This window comes from Heteronotia binoei, chromosome 1, assembly GCF_032191835.1.
Source record: "Heteronotia binoei isolate CCM8104 ecotype False Entrance Well chromosome 1, APGP_CSIRO_Hbin_v1, whole genome shotgun sequence".
Taxonomy (NCBI): Eukaryota; Metazoa; Chordata; class Lepidosauria; order Squamata; family Gekkonidae; genus Heteronotia; species Heteronotia binoei.
Window position 1 is genome coordinate 250,308,812 of NC_083223.1, and position 15,800 is coordinate 250,324,611.

The 15,800-nt window shown below is 45.5% G+C and overlaps 1 protein-coding gene across 2 annotated transcripts; it reads left to right on the forward strand.

The window, feature by feature from the left end:
• The first annotated feature begins 3,393 nt into the window (after positions 1–3,393).
• On the forward strand, positions 3,394–13,490 carry LOC132581099 (ras and Rab interactor 1-like). 2 transcript variants are annotated; one of them, XM_060252165.1, is made up of 6 exons: positions 3,394–3,692; positions 5,219–5,433; positions 8,497–8,611; positions 10,142–10,214; positions 10,909–11,000; positions 12,293–13,490. In XM_060252165.1, exons 2-6 carry the CDS (start codon positions 5,254–5,256, stop codon positions 12,886–12,888), a joined length of 1,056 nt encoding a protein of 351 aa, XP_060108148.1. In that variant the 5' UTR covers positions 3,394–3,692; positions 5,219–5,253; the 3' UTR covers positions 12,889–13,490. The 2 variants fall into 2 exon arrangements, with proteins under 2 accessions (XP_060108148.1, XP_060108139.1); XM_060252156.1 differs by lacking the exon at positions 3,394–3,692 and having other exon boundaries at positions 4,823–5,433.
• The last annotated feature ends 2,310 nt before the right edge of the window (positions 13,491–15,800 follow it).

Consider the following 15,800-nt stretch of genomic DNA (forward strand, 5'->3'; position numbering starts at 1 on the left):
GTAATCTTTCATTGAAATCTGCCTCCGTTCCTAAGGACTGGAAGGTAGCAAATGTCACCCCCATCTTTAAAAAAGGTTCCAGAGGAGATCCGGGAAATTACAGGCCAGTCAGTCTGACTTCAATACCGGGAAAGTTGGTAGAAACCATTATCAAGGACAGAATGAGTAGGCACATTGATGAACACGGGTTATTGAGGAAGACTCAGCATGGGTTCTGCAAGGGAAGATCTTGCCTCACTAACCTGTTGCATTTCTTTGAGGGGGTGAACAAACATGTGGACAAAGGAGACCCGATAGATGTTGTTTACCTTGACTTCCAGAAAGCTTTTGATAAAGTTCCTCATCAAAGGCTCCTTAGAAAGCTTGAGAATCATGGAGTAAAAGGACAGGTCCTCTTGTGGATCAAAAACTGGCTGAGTAATAGGAAGCAGAGAGTGAGTATAAATGGGCAGTCTTCGCAGTGGAGGACGGTAAGCAGTGGGGTGCCACAGGGCTCGGTACTGGGTCCCATGCTCTTTAACTTGTTCATAAATGATTTAGAGTTGGGAGTGAGCAGTGAAGTGGCCAAGTTTGCGGATGACACTAAATTGTTCAGGGTGGTGAGAACCAGAGAGGATTGTGAGGAACTCCAAAGGGATCTGTTGAGGCTAGGTGAGTGGGCGTCAACGTGGCAGATGCGGTTCAATGTGGCCAAGTACAAAGTAATGCACATTGGGGCTAAGAATCCCAGCTACAAATACAAGTTGATGGGGTGTGAACTGGCAGAGACTGATCAAGAGAGAGATCTTGGGGTCATGATAGATAACTCACTGAAAGTGTCAAGACAGTGTGCGTTTGCAATAAAAAAGGCCAATGCCATGCTGGGAATTATTAGGAAGGGAATTGAAAACAAATCAGCCAGTATCATAATGCCCCTGTATAAATCGATGGTGCGGTCTTATTTGGAGTACTGTGTGCAGTTCTGGTCGCCGCACCTCAAAAAGGATATTATAGCTTTAGAGAAGGTGCAGAGAAGGGCAACTAGAATGATTAAAGGGCTGGAGCACTTTCCCTATGAAGAAAGGCTGAAACGCTTGGGACTCTTTAGCTTGGAGAAACGTCGACTGCGGGGTGACATGATAGAGGTTTACAAGATAATGCATGGAATGGAGAAAGTAGAGAAAGAAGTACTTTTCTCCCTTTCTCACAATACAAGAACTCGTGGGCATTCGATGAAATTGCTGAGCAGACAGGTTAAAACGGATAAAAGGAAGTACTTCTGCACCCAAAGGGTGATTAACATGTGGAATTCACTGCCACAGGAGGTGGTGGCGGCCACAAGTATAGCCACCTTCAAGAGGGGTTTAGATAAAAATATGGAGCACAGGTCCATCAGTGGCTATTAGCCACAGTGTATGTGTGTATATAACATTTTTTGCCACTGTGTGACACAGAGTGTTGGACTTGATGGGCCGTTGGCCTGATCCAACATGGCTTCTCTTATGTTCTTATGTGGGAATATCAACATGTGCCATCTGGACACGTATTATTGAACATTGCCCTAAAACAAACAATTAGATTCTCCTTTTGCACAACATTTCTGGGAAGCCAATCACAAGTTACATTGGAAACCTTTTAAGCTCATCCTTATAATGGATGTAAACTGACCTGCATCCAGGGAAGGGTGGCCTAGAAGTCTAAGTAACAAAGAAACAAAAGAGTGGATATGGTAATAACCTTACTGTGTAAAATAATCATTCAGATTAATTGCTTAAATACACTGATTCCGAATGGTCTCGTTCCACCCAACTTGTTGTTATAGGTAAAAAAAGTTAGTCCCCTGTGCAAACATGTTTTCTACTCTGGAGTGACGTTGCTTTCACATTTTCACAGCAGACTTTTTTACGGGGTGGTTTGCCATTGCCTTCCCCAGTCATCAACACTTTCCCCCCAGCAAGCTGGGTACTCATTTTATCGACCTTGGAAGGATGGAAGGCTGAGTCAACCTCGAGCCGGCTACCTGAACCCAGCTTCCACTGGGGATCGAACTCAGGTCATGAGCAGAGGGTTCCGACTGCAGTACTTCAGCTTTATAGTTATAGTTATAGAGGAGTCTATAAATCAAAGACACCAGCAATTTTTGCTTGCTTGTTTGGCTGAATACAGAAAGCTGCTGGTGCTGAATTTCCAAAATGAAAAAACTAGAGGTCACCAGCCTTCTTGGAACCCTTTTCCCTAATTCCAGATTGATGTGAACTTATTTTGTGCATAAACAATAAGATACACAAGTTCAGAAAGTTTACTATTGCTTCAAGAGTTTGAGGATGTGGCTTGTAACTAGCCATTTCTACTCTTGTGGCAAGGTCCCAGCTCTCATGTGGGAATCAGCTCCAAGGTGAGTTAAGAATTATCATGAACCTTGAAGGTCATTGTTGTCGTTGAAATTTCAAATTCAGCCTGCTTAGATAGACTACTACAGCCTGAAGCAGTGGGAAAATCCAGTGTTGTGTCCAATTTACTCCCCTTCCCCACCACAACAGCTAACCAGTTCAATGGCTGAATGTGCAGTTAGCAGGGGTGCAGCACAGAGCCATCTAGTGACTGTAATGATACTGCTCTGCCAGACCTGCTGCCCACACCAAGACTCTGCAAAGTTTGGTTTTTCTAGTATATATAATTTTCATTCTGAAATCATTGTTTTCACGCCTTTAAACTTAGGACAAGCATCCCTAAACGTCTTCATATTCCTTACACAGTTTGGGTGTTGAAAAACAGGGTCCAGGGCTTAGTCCAGCTTTTTTTTTTTTTTGGAACCAGGAACTTGTTTTCACATGGTGAGTTTCATTCATTCCCAAATCCAAGGTGCAAAACCAGCAATGTGTCTCAAGTGCGTTGAAGTCACAGCCGACTAATGGCGTCCTCAGCCAAGGGGCTTTCAAAGAATGCGAGAACCAGAGTCGGTCTGTCATTACCTTTCTCTGTAAAGTCTTCCGTGGTGGTCGTACCGACCCTGCTTAGCTCCCAAGATATGAGGAGATCGGGTTGCACCATGCCGCCTTCCCTCCCTTATAATCTCTCTGCTGATCAATAAACGGCATCCTAGCCTTTGCTCTCTAAACATTTGCGAAGCCGTCCTCTGCATGTGCTCAGAGGCTTCCTCGGCCGCCGCCTGAGTACTCCTTGCGTAAACGCGGTTGCAGGCGCTGGGAAAGCACCAGCAGCGTTTGCCGTGGCTCAGGCTCAAATCGAAGTCCCGGAATCCGGAGACGCCGCCAGGTGCTTATCCTTGCTGGCGTTCCCCCCAGGCCTCGCCCTCGACTTGGAGGGCCGCCTAGAGGAGGGCAAGGCAAACAAGAGGAATCACTTGGGGAAGGAGGGGAAGCAACTCGCGGTCGCCGCCGGCATGGCGGAGAGAGGAGCGGCTGCTGGGCGCGAAGAGGAAAGGAGGGCTGGCGGGCCGGCTGCCCCCTGCTGCAGGGGGTGGCGGCGAAGGCGACGGCGCCCGACCTGACCTGCACACTTACTTGCCAAACTTCCTTCCCTTCGAGCTGGGCCCGGTTTCCTTCTCCGGGCAGCCGATTTCCTTGTTTGCGGCAAGTCTGCCTTGTGTGCCGCCTATCCGGGGAGGGACAGTACTGCCTAAAGGCTAGAGCCGCAGAAATCTAGAGATGTGGAGTCCGAGGGGTCTAACCCACTGCCGCCAGGAGACAAGGGTGAGTGTCGGAGGTGTGCTTATTTGGGGGGGGGGGGGGGGTGAATAGGAGGTATGGGGAGCCAGACGCCTTTCCTCCTCCTGAGATCTTTTTAAACTCTCTTATTGACGGTTTTCCTTCCCCCACTTTATAAAACACGTGTTTATTGAGAAGAACAGTTGTGTAATACCCACGCTAATAGAGATGGTGGATGTTATGGGTAGATTGCTCGTACCAAATAGCAGGACCGGCTAGAAACCAGATGAGTGCTAAATTTCTCAAGAGAGGAGGTGAGATCTAGTAACTTGCGGAGAGGGGGGGCTTGGTGTGCAAGGAATCTTAGGTCCTGAATCTGGCAAGCGGTCAAGTGGCTGTGTCTTGGAGGAGGGGGGGTGGGGAGTAGGATTCCTGGGTTCTCAAGAAGGAAATGGGATTTAAGCAGGGCTTTTAAAGCAGGAACGCGCAGAAACGCAGTTCCGGCTGGCTTGTCGCCAGGGGTATGGCCTAATGCAAATGAGTTCCTGCTGGGCTTTTTCTACCAAGAAAGCCCTGGATTTAGGCATTATTGGGGAATTGCCTCCCCCACCCATGATGATGGGAGGAAACCCTCCCTTCCCTTTTGATGTGCTTCCCCCCAAGGCTCTTTTGGATTAGGTTTGAAGCCACTGGTGCCTTGCCCTGTGGGAGGGTGTCAGTGGGCCTGAGTCAAAAATTCTCGGCTGAAAAATTCAGTTGCTCCTGGAGAGACCACCTTCTTTGGGCAGGTGCTGCCTGGTTGACACCAGGAGGGAGGCAAACTTTAAATATTATTAGCCACATGACCGTCCATGTGCATGATGACTCTTAAGAAGTTTATATAAGCAGAAAATGACAGATTTGTGCCACAAGGAACCTACTAGTCCAAATGTGCACTGTGGGGAAGGCAAGGCAAATTAGGACTATTATAGTTTCAGTACATTGGCTTTGTTGGGGGGGCATGAGGACTGAGGGGGTTCGGCCTTTCCCTTCTCCTTATTTACAGAAAGCGGGCACTCTCTGTCTCTCTATCTGGGGCAAAAAATGGGCAAGGCTGTGATGTGCTAAAATTGTGCTCTTCCCAGCGTGCAGCCACCCGTGGCATTCTGCCATGGAGCTGATTCATGCCCTTTTTTTTTCCTTCCCCCTCTCGCCCCCGCAGTGTTTTATAACAGTTCGGAGCCCGCTTTTTCATTTCGTGTTCTTTCCAGCTGTGCCGTCTCCATGCTTAGGGTGGCAGCCACACCACCGCTGCCAGCAAGACTTTTGTGCCTTTTCAAAGCCCCATGGCATGCACAATATGCAACAGGTGCTTTTTCTCCTAAACCTCTACCCCACATGATGACATTTCCATGCTGGAGAAATATGCACCTGCTGGATTTCTACCTGCATTGCTTAGAAATCCAGCCTAGATGAGGGGGGGAGGGGAGAGAAAGCAAGCTTTTGCTTGTCTGTCTGACAGTCACTGAACAAAAACAACCATTTTCTAAGGGCTAATTTGCGCTTTCTGCTGCTCCTCCCTGTTCCTCCAGGAGACTGGTTTTTTCCTTTCCCCTCCTAGTTCAGGATGACGCGGAATCCCATCTATGATTACCCGGAGCCCTATGCTAGTCCCCGGCAGGAGGCACCGACATCTCCACGGAACATCAGTCTGGTGGGCCGGCTGCGGCTCACCCAGCCCATTTGGCTCCAGATGGGCATCAACTCAGCTACAGCTCTTCACATTTTGCAACGTGAACCTCCTGGGGTGAGGATCAGTGGGGTCTGGGTTTTCTAACTTGACTCTAATGCATTTTTATTTTACCCTTCCCCCTAGGAGCTCAAAACGGTATACATGTTGTCCTCACAATGACCCAGTGAGGTAGGAAGAGACACTGGCCAAAGGTCACTCAGCAAGAGTCATGGCAGAATCAAGATTTGCATTGTCCTAACCTGGATAGCTCAGGCAAGCCCAGTCTCATCAGATCTAAGTTAAGCAGGGCCAAGAACCCTGGCAAGTACTTGGATGGGAGACCTGCTTGGAATACCAGGAGTGGGAGGCAGAGGCAGGCAATAGCAAGCCACTTCTCTGAACGTCCACCATGGGGTCACCAGAAGTCACCATCTTCCAGGCATGCACGCATGCACGCACACACACAATTTTTAAAAATAAAACAATTCACTAATTTGAATTTGCCTTTCGGTTGTGCAATAGTGGGAAGGTGTTCATGCTCCAGTTATAATAATAATTTTCTCAGATTAGTGGATGTTGACTAGTTATATGATTCCATTTTCGACTGTTGAGATTTTCAAGAGATGTTCAAATTGAAGATGGATTCATTGATTTGATGCTTTATTTTGAATCAGCATTTTTCTGTGCTGATACTTTCAAGTGCGACAGTTGTGATGAAGACTTACTATATTACTACATTCTTGGGGAATCCTTGTACATTGTGTAAAGTCATCATCCATAGGATGACAGATACCATTTAATTGATTTTCTATTGGACTATTTTGTGACTGACTTTTGGATTCTGGGTTGTGTGATTGTTTATGTGACTTTATTCTTTAATATACCCATGTGGAATAGGCAAAAATCCAGCAGCTAGAACATCCCATAGTATACGAAGTGCAGCTGCAAAATTTCACATTCTTCTTAAACTATGAATAACACAAGAGGGATAAATTCGTGCTGGCAGGAACTGTATCCGAGTTGCCCGCATCAGCTTTATGGATGAGGTTGCTGCTTTGTTTTCCCTTTGGAGCTCCTGAGCCTTTTAAATGTCACATGGCAGACAGAAATGTCGTTCATGTTACTTCCCCACAGAATGGAGCCAGGAAAGCAGACACAGGAGCCCTACCAAAAAAAAGTTGGTAATGGCAATTTGGAATTGGAGGCAGGGCTTCTGGGAATCCAGCAGTGAGATTCCCAGGCTCCCAGTGAGATTCCAGCATGGCCCAGGCTCTAGGGTTGCCAACTCTGGGTTGGGAAATTCCTGAAGATTTTGTCTGTGGAGACTGGGAAGGGCAGGGTTGGGAGAAGGGAGGGATGTCAACTAGGTAAAATGCTCCAAAGCAGCCATTTTCTCCAGGGGACTTGATCTCTGTACTTGGGAGATAAGTTGTAATTCTGGGAGATCTTCAGGCCCCACCTGGAGACTGGCAACCCCAGGCCTACCACACTTGGCTAGCCTTAGATGTTAACAGTTGGGCAGTAGTAATGTCTGTAGGCTGGGCTGGGTTGTTGGTCAGTTGGCAACAGTAGCTCAGCTGTTTTTATTGGTTTATTTAAAAAGAACCACGGTGCAATTAAAACAATTAACAAAGTGGTTGATGAGAATAACTGACATCATATATATATATATATATATATATAGAGAGAGAGAGAGAGATGTAAAGTACACAGCATGCACAGAGTGCCTTTCCCTTGCCCAGGTAGCCCTTAGGAAGGCCTTGCATGGTGAGTTTTGACCACTAATATATCCTATTTGAAAAGCAAAGCACAGTTTCCCCCCATTTAAAAGTGCCTTCTCGAGATCCCTTCATGCAGATTGGTTCTTTTCCATTTAGCATCTGTTAACCACACAGCTTGCACTTGATAGCCAGTTTGGAATACAGGATTGATACCTCCGTCTCCTTGTTCTTCTTCTGGTATTTTATTTGTGTTTGTGTTATGTCAGGGGTCCTCAACTTTTTTAAATAGGGGGCCAGTTCACTGTCCCTCAGACTGTTGGAGGGCCGGACTGTTGTGGTGGCTGCCGTTACTGTACAAGGCCGCGGGCCATCAGTTCTCCGTCTTCTGCATCTCTCTCCCTTCCCCACACCACACACCCCAGCCTGGGAACTCACCTCACCTCGGTATCGCCTCACACTCTGTCTCTGCCGCCTCAGCCCAGTGCTGGAAGTGTGCATTGCTAACGCGAGTTTAGGTCGAACGTCACTTCCGGTCTGATTTTGCCATAACCCGGCGGGCCGCATAAACGTCCTCAGCGGGCCGCATCTGGCCCACGGGCCGTAGGTTGAGGACCCCTGTGTTATGTGTTTGCACCTGGAAAGTCATGTCATGTCAACCTCTGATGACTGACCCCTACTGGAGGCCTGGAGGATATTCAGAGGTGGCTGAATAAACCCTGCCCCTGTCCTCCTGACTGCTGGTATTTCAAGGAGGTCTCCCATCCAGAATCAACCCTGCTTAGCTTCTAAGATCTGATGAGATCAGACTTGCCTGGGCTATCCAGGTCAGGGCCCTCTTTCTTCAGAGTTTGCTTATTGGCAAAAGAGAGATTGCAGTTATGGTACCAGAAAGGAGTAGCTGGGCCCAGTTAACTAAAGCCACGCCTATACATGGAGATGGTAGAACAATGAAGAGGAAGAATGGGCTGCACCACTTCAGATCTTGGGCAGGGAGATCACATTTTTTAAAACTCCCTGCAGGCTTGTTTGTTTGTTTGTTTAAAGCATGCCAGTGAGAAAGGTTTTAACCTAGTCCTTTGTATATTGCGCCAGTTTTCTACTTACAAAGAATTATGGATGAAGGGGAACTCTGAAAAATGCAACCCTCTGCTCTGAAGTAGTGCAGTCCATTCTGCCACCTCAGTGGCCCTTCATTTGGCTGCAGAGCCAGTCTGACATGGGGAGGTTAAGGACATGGTGCTTGCAGGTGCATAATAAAGCCATTGTGTTTTTTTCCTCCTTGCAATAGACTCCACCTTCTACATGAGTGTGGCTTTTACAAGGTATATTTGTCCTTGTTGTGCTCTCCCAACTTTGCTTCTCACTCATATTATGCCTCTTTCCCCTTTTCTGCTTCTCTCCCCGCTTCCCGCCCAAGACCTTTCTGGTGCGCAGATCAAACACACGACAATGTCAGGTTCTCTGCCTGCGTCTCCCGGACAATTCATCTCCAGTGTTTGTGACCACCTATAGTCTCTACCAGGAGCCTACAGGTAAGGCCAGCATGGTCTTTAGGAGGCCAAAAAGAGAGGAGAATGCTAGTGGAGGCCCTGAATTCTGAAGGTGGCCACCTTTGAATCCAACAGGGCTCCTCCTCGTGTATGTCGTACATAAAAATTCAGTGCAGATTCTGCCTTGCCTTCTCCCTGACTGAGTAGCTTTTTACAGGGAGGGAGGTGTTTTATTTCTTAAATGGCAATGTATTTTAGTCCCAATTCCCGCCCTCCAGTTATTTGAAATGGCAGCACCTATTTCATGTGAAAGAAAGATATCCAGCATGTGGTCAGGCAGGATTTAAAACAGGTGGGTCAGCTTGCCTATGGCCAGGCTATTTCTTCAGTTGCACAACTGAGTGTTGAGAGACTGAGGGAAAGTGGTAGACAAAGTCTTGCCTCAGCATTTAGAATTACAACCAGGGCTGGCCCTGCCACTAGGCAAACTAGGCAATTGTCTAGGGCGCTGGCCTTATGGGGTGGCTGAATTGGGCACCCCCCCATGTGACTTGGTGATGTTATCACTCCATGGGGGGGCACCAGAAGTTAGCCTTGCCTCGGGTGCCAGACAGCTACAAAACTCATTGGTGACCTTATTTGTTAACTTAGATATTTATATCTCATTTTTCTCCGTGCTTTCAACACTGTTCTCCTCTCTGTCATTTATCTTCACAACAACTGCCCTGTGAGATAGGTTAAGCTGAGAGAAGGTAACTGGCCTAAGGTCACACAGGGCATAGCAGGGATTTGAACCCAGATATCCCAGGTTCTAGTCTGGTATTTTAACTAATGCAACATGCTTTCTGGCCTTAGGCAGTCATGCTCTCTCAGCCTAACCTACTTTTAAAGTAGAACAGAACAGATTTTATGTTCAGTGACACTTTTAAGACCAACAAAAGTTTATTCAAGCCTTCATGTGCGAGCAGACTTCTTCAGATACAAAGAAATGGAAGATAATGTTTCTACAGATAATATTTCTACAGATGCCTCTACATAAGTGAACAGCAAATTAGCATACAATTGAATGAAATATGCTAATTTGCTCTTCGCCTGTGTAGAGGCATCTGCTTATATATGTGTGTGTGTATTAAAAAACATTGGCTTCCATTTCTATGTATCTGAAGAAGTGTGCCTGCACGTGAAAGCTCATACCTTGAATAAATTTCTATTGGTCTTGAAGGTGCCACTGAACTCAAAATCTGTTCTACTGCTTCACACCAACATGGCTGCCCACCTGGATCTATCTACCTTTATAGTGTTGTTTTGGGGACAAACAGGAAGAGAGGAAATCTGTATGTAAGGGAGAAGAGAGCTCGGTAAATATGCGATTTAGGACAGGATATCCTCTGTGATATAGGACATCATGTTATATAGCACATAATGCCATAGACAGATCTCAAATAGTTGGTGACTGGGCATATATTCTGGTGTTCAGAGGCTATTTGATGTTTTCGAAAGGAGAATTTCCAGCAAGTTCCAGTACTAGTTCTGAGAACCAGTAAATCCTGCTTACTTTCTTCTTTTGTCCAGTCATCTCACTCGAGGGCTCTGACATGAAGTTTCCCAGCCTCTTGCATCTCATCGCTTCCTACTGCTCCACATCGTAAGTAGCGATCAAGCAGCCCTGGACTTGACACCAACCTGAGCCATCTCTTCCCCAGGTCTAAGGCTTGGCTGTAACATGGGGGAGTGGGGGTGGGAATGAGCTGCTGCTACTATTTATTTATTTACTTTGGATTTATATGCCGCCCACTCAGCAAGCAGACTGGTCTTGCAAAAACTGTGGAAGTCTTGCAAAAGCTGTGGAAACTGTTTGTCTCCACCTAAGTGTTTTTACAGCAACATGCCATTTTGGACACTGCTGGCTAAAGGTGTTTTGTTTTTTAAAAACTCAGCATATTGAAAACACTCATTATGCCAAGCTAAGACTTCATACCCATCCCATTTATGTTCACTGACAAGACTCAAGGTTAATTTTAAAAACTGAAAAGCTTTTCCCCACAATCAAGCTTTAGGACTTTCTTTTTTGGAAAATTTCTTATTTGAAATAGAAATCTGAATTCTAGTTTTTGACAGAAATTTTTTGTACAAAAAGGCCCAGCAGGAACTCATTTGCATATTAGGCCAGACCTCCTGACACCAAGCCAGCCGGAACTGCATTCCTGTGCATTCCTGCTCAAAAAAAAGCCCTGCATTTTGAACACATTTGAACACATGTGTGCAAACTTCAGTTTGTGTATGTTTGCTTGTCAAGGTTCCATTTCAGACTCTTTATCCTTCTTTCCTACCCTCCCTAGGGACATTCTCCCTCTCCCTTTGCATCTTCCCCATGCCATCCGGAAGGCCTCATCCTGTCAACAACTAGAGGCCATTGCACATTTGGGACTTGGTAAGTGTCTTTGGGCTGACCTGGTCTTACAGTTATAACAGTTCCTTAAAGTTTGCGTCCTTTCTCATATGCTCCCTGTCTAACCTTTGACCCATGTAAACTCTTAATCTCCATCTCCATCTCAGTGGTACAGCATCTGCTTTGCATGCAGAAGACCCTAGGGTCATTGAAACGTACACCAGAAACTGCCTTTATATGAGTCAGGCAAACCATTGGTCTGCCATGGGCTGTATTGTCTACTCTGACTGGCAGCAGCTCTCCAGGAGCTTTAGACCTACCAGTTGATTGTTTTAACTGAAGAGGTCAGGGATTGAACCTGGGACCTTCTGCATGTAAAGCAGAGGTTCTACCACTGAGCCACAGTTTTGATCTGGATGAGATGTAAAAAAACCCGAGTTAACTGTGTTGTGTCTGAGAGAACTGGAGGACTATTGCCATTTGGAGTACACAATACCCAGTTGCATGGACCAGTGGTCTGACACTGTAAAAATTCCCACATAAACTATCCCCTTTCCCTCCATCTGGATATGTTAACATTTAATAGATCTGCTAATATTAATGACATGAAATAATGCAGAATAATACAATGCTTTGATTTTGTTTTTTAATTATTAATTTAAATGTATTTTCAATATTTGTATCTTGCTTTTCTCCTCACCAACAGGACTCTTAATACCTTTTTATTGTTTTAAGTAAAAGCAGAACAGGACAAGTCTTCCCTAGCACACCGCTTGTTGTAGAAAAGAGTAAGAGTCCAGTAGCACCTTAAAAATTAACAAAATGGGTGACAGGATACTGCTCATTTCTTCAGACACTGCTGGTTGAACCAGAGGGATTGGGGGGTGCTCTCCAGGCATTTCCTAGGAACTATGCCACATGCACCTTCCCTTTTGTTTTCCAAGCATGGCTAAAAGGGCAACAGGAAGTCAAAGGATATCAGGTTGGGGCGGGGGGGCTAAATTGCCTTAGTTTTTCCTTCTCCCAGTTTAGTGTAGTGGTTAAGAGTGCAGACTCTAATCTAGAAGAACCAGGTTTGATTCCCCACCCCTTCACATGCATATGCTGAGTGATCTTGGGTCAGTCACAGTTCTTTCAGAGCAGTTCTCAAAGAGCTCTGTCAGCCCTACCTATCTTACAGGATGTCAGTTGTGGGAAGGAGAAGGGAAAAGAGATTGTAAACCACTTTGAGACTCCAAGTGAAGGGCGGGGTATAAATCCAATCTACTTCTCCTCCTGCTTCCCATAGAAGCAAGCAGTCTTAATTGCTTTATTGCTTTTTTCCCCCCTTCTAGAATTTTGGAGCTCGTCCTTCAACACCAGGGAACCTGCCCAGCCAGCCCCACTGGTGTCCCCTTTGAGTGTGGGCACAGATCATCTTCTGCTTTGTCTACATAATCCTGAAGGAGAGAATTGCAAGCAGTTGGCCTCAGCAGATCCCACCAGAGACTTATCATTTACAGGAATGCCACTGGGGGACGTGGGTGCCCGGCGACAACACTTTAAGAGCAGCATCAAGGTGCAAGTCTCCACAGAGGCTGCCAGCCCTCTGTCCCCCCCAGCTGCCCCACCACCCCCCATTCCAGTTTGGAAGAAGAATCCACCCAATGTGCACCAGTTTCCTGTCTCTCGTGGGGGAAACTGGTCTTCCAGATGCCACCCATCACCTCACATTTCCTCACAAGCTACAGTGAGGCCAGAGGCCTACCACGTGCCCTTCAGCAATCGTGGGACTAGGCAGAGGGAAGACACACGTCAGTTTGAGGCCTCCTTCAATATAGCCCCTATCTCCTCCTTGGGTCAGCTGCTGCATGTTACAGAAGAGGAACAGACAGAGTCACAGAATAAGGGTTTTGGCCTAGTACCCTCTTTAGAACATCCCAGTCCATGAAAGGGACATGATGGGCCCTGGAGTACCAAGCTTCACTTCTTCATCCTCTGAGCCTTCTTGAGACGTTCCAAAAAATGAGCTTCTGTGGAACTTTACTGAGGTAGGCGTGTGCCAAGACTTCTCTGAGAAGGATAGAAGTGTACTAGTCAAAGCAGGGAGCAGAGGGGTTGAAACAAAAATTGCCTGGATCCTCTCTGAGTATGGGAGTAAAATTTGGAAACTCGGAGTTGCAGCTCTTCAGTTTTCTGTTCTTCATAGAAATTACTACCCAGGTTCTTGCTTGGCTCCCTTATCAAGCAATCCCCCCTGGAACTCTGTGTAGGTCTGTGGTCCACTTGGATCATTGGATACCTGAACACTCATAAACCACCCCAGCAGACATCTCCACACAGAAGATGATAACAATATCTCTTTCTGCTTTCTCTTCTTTCCTCCCTGTCCCCACCATTCTCTGAGACTGGACAACTGTTTTGTGTGGACACTGGAGCTGTGTTGTGGGTATTGTTATTTTTGTTGCTGTTATTTTATTTTTTATGCTGTAACATATTTAAATATTACATCCCCATTTTCATTCAATAAACTTTAAATGACTATTCTGCTAAGTTTTGTCTCCTTCCATGCCTGCCTCGGAACTTTACTCCCCCCCACCACCACCCAAAAAATACACTCTCTCACACACACCTTTTAAATGTCTCTTAGAAGTACGTGTGAGAGAAACATCCAAGTTTCAAAACATAGGAGCGAGAAATAGCAAAAGTCTTGTTTCTCTCTTACACTTGGCTTTTCAAGAGTGAATTTGGATTCAAGTAAAAAGCAGGCCCCACACTTACAGAAATACAGTGTGCATGTTTCTTCCTCAGCATTACAGGTTACAGGTGAGAGTGGGCCAACGTCACCCAGAGAGCTTTATGGCAGAGTATCCAGTGCAGTTTTTGTATGATACACCTACCAGGGGGGAGAAGTCTTCACTTTGGGGCTCTCTCTTTTTTATAAAGAAGGATTTTCACACAGCGGGGGAGCATGTGAAATTGGATGAAAAAAGGTAACTTGAACCTGGGTTTTGAACCTGAATCTCCCAGTACTTTGCTTAGTACCCCAGCCACTGCATCACACTGGCCCTCTTTACCATTTGTTCTAGAGACTAATGAAGTACTCTGTGTTCTCACCTTGATAACATGCATTAATTTCAGGTTCATTGATAGGAGAACTTAAGTAGTGCTTCTCTTTTTGCAATAGGAGATTGGTCATTTTAAAAGATTTATCAAAATGGCAGGATTGTGAAATTTATTGGTATAAAAATAAACCAAAAATAATGAGTAAAGTCTTTGGCTGCAAAAAGGAATGCAATATTTAGCTGTTCCCTCTACACATCAATTAGAACTGTTAATTTGCTGATTCAGTGACAGAGCAGGAAATAATCCAACTGGAAGTAGAAGGGAAAGAACAAAATTTAAAGGAACAGTAGCCTTGAGAAACGGCAATAACACTCTGCATATCCAAGTTGGATAGCCTGCTGCTACAATTAGAGTTGCCAGCAGACCTAAAAAAAAATGTTCTGTCCATTTAATAGAGGCTTGATGTGTGTAAATGGACAGCAGAATCATAGAGTTGGAAGGGACCTACAGAGTAATCTAGTCCAATCCCCTACACAATGCAGAAACTTCACAAATACCGCCCCCCCTAAAATCACAGGATCCACATTGCTGTCAGATGGCCATCCAGCCTCTTCAAAAGAAGGAGAGCCCACCACCTCCTGAGGAAGCCTGTTCCACTGAGGAACAGCTCTAACTGTCAGTTCTTTCTAATGTTGAGCTGGAAACTCTTTTGATTTAATTTCAACCTATTGGTTCTGGTCCTGGTGATTCTGCACCATTTTTTATGTGACAGCCATTCAAGTACTTGAAGATGGTGATCATATCACCTCTCAGCTGTCTCCTCTCCAGGCCAAACCTGCTCAGCTCCTTCAACCTTTCCTCATAGGACTTGGTCTCCAGACTCCTACCTTCCTTGTTGCCCTCCTCTGGACCTGTTCCAGCTTGTCCATATCCTTCTTAAAATGTGCACAAAACTGAACACAATACCAGAGCGTGATATGGACACTATACTTCTGTTAATACAGCCCTATATTGCATTTGCCTTTTTAGCCACTGCATCATACTGTTGATTCATGTTCAGCGTATGATCCACTAAGACTCTAGATCCTTTTCACACATACTACTGCCCAGACAAATCTCCCCTATGCTATAACCATGCATGGGATTTTTCTTACCTAAATGCAGAACTTTACATTTATGCCTGTTGAAATTCATTTTATTGGTTTTAGCCCAGTTTTCTAGACTGTCACGATCATCCTGGATCCTGTTTCTGTCTTCTAGTGTATTTGCAACCCCTCCCAATTTAGTATCATCTGCACATTTAATAAGCATTCCCTCTATTCTTTCATCCATATCGTTTATAAAGATGTTGAACAAAACAGGCCCCAGGACAGATCCTTGAGGCACTCCACTTGTCACTCCTCTCTAAGAGGATGAAGAACCAATCACAAGCATTCTTTGGGTGTGATCTGTCAACCAGTTACAGATCCACCTAACGGTAACAGGATCCAAAATAATATTTTACCAACTTTTCAACAAGGATAGTATGTGGAACCTTATCAAAAGCCTTACTGGAATCATGATATACTATGTCTACAGTCATTATCCTGATCCAGCAAGGTAGTTGTTGGGGTTTAGAAATACTTTAGCAGAGTTGCATGGAGAGAACCACAATAAACAAGCCAGGCACACGTTTTAACTTAGGAATAAAAGTAGTTTACTTTTCTATGAGGAAAGGGTAACTGGGATCACTAGAAAACAAAGAAGGACTCAATATCCTTTCTAGCTTCTAAGCTACATCTCGACTCTCTCGAGACC

Coding starts and splice junctions, on each gene's coding strand:
- LOC132581099 (XM_060252165.1), top strand. CDS start 5,254: ATGACGCGGAATCCCATCTATGATTACCCGGAGCCCTATGCTAGTCCC. Junction 10,215..10,908: donor GCTTCCTACTGCTCCACATC/GTAAGTAGCGAT, acceptor TACCCTCCCTAG/GGACATTCTCCCTCTCCCTT. Junction 11,001..12,292: donor CATTGCACATTTGGGACTTG/GTAAGTGTCTTT, acceptor CCCCCCTTCTAG/AATTTTGGAGCTCGTCCTTC.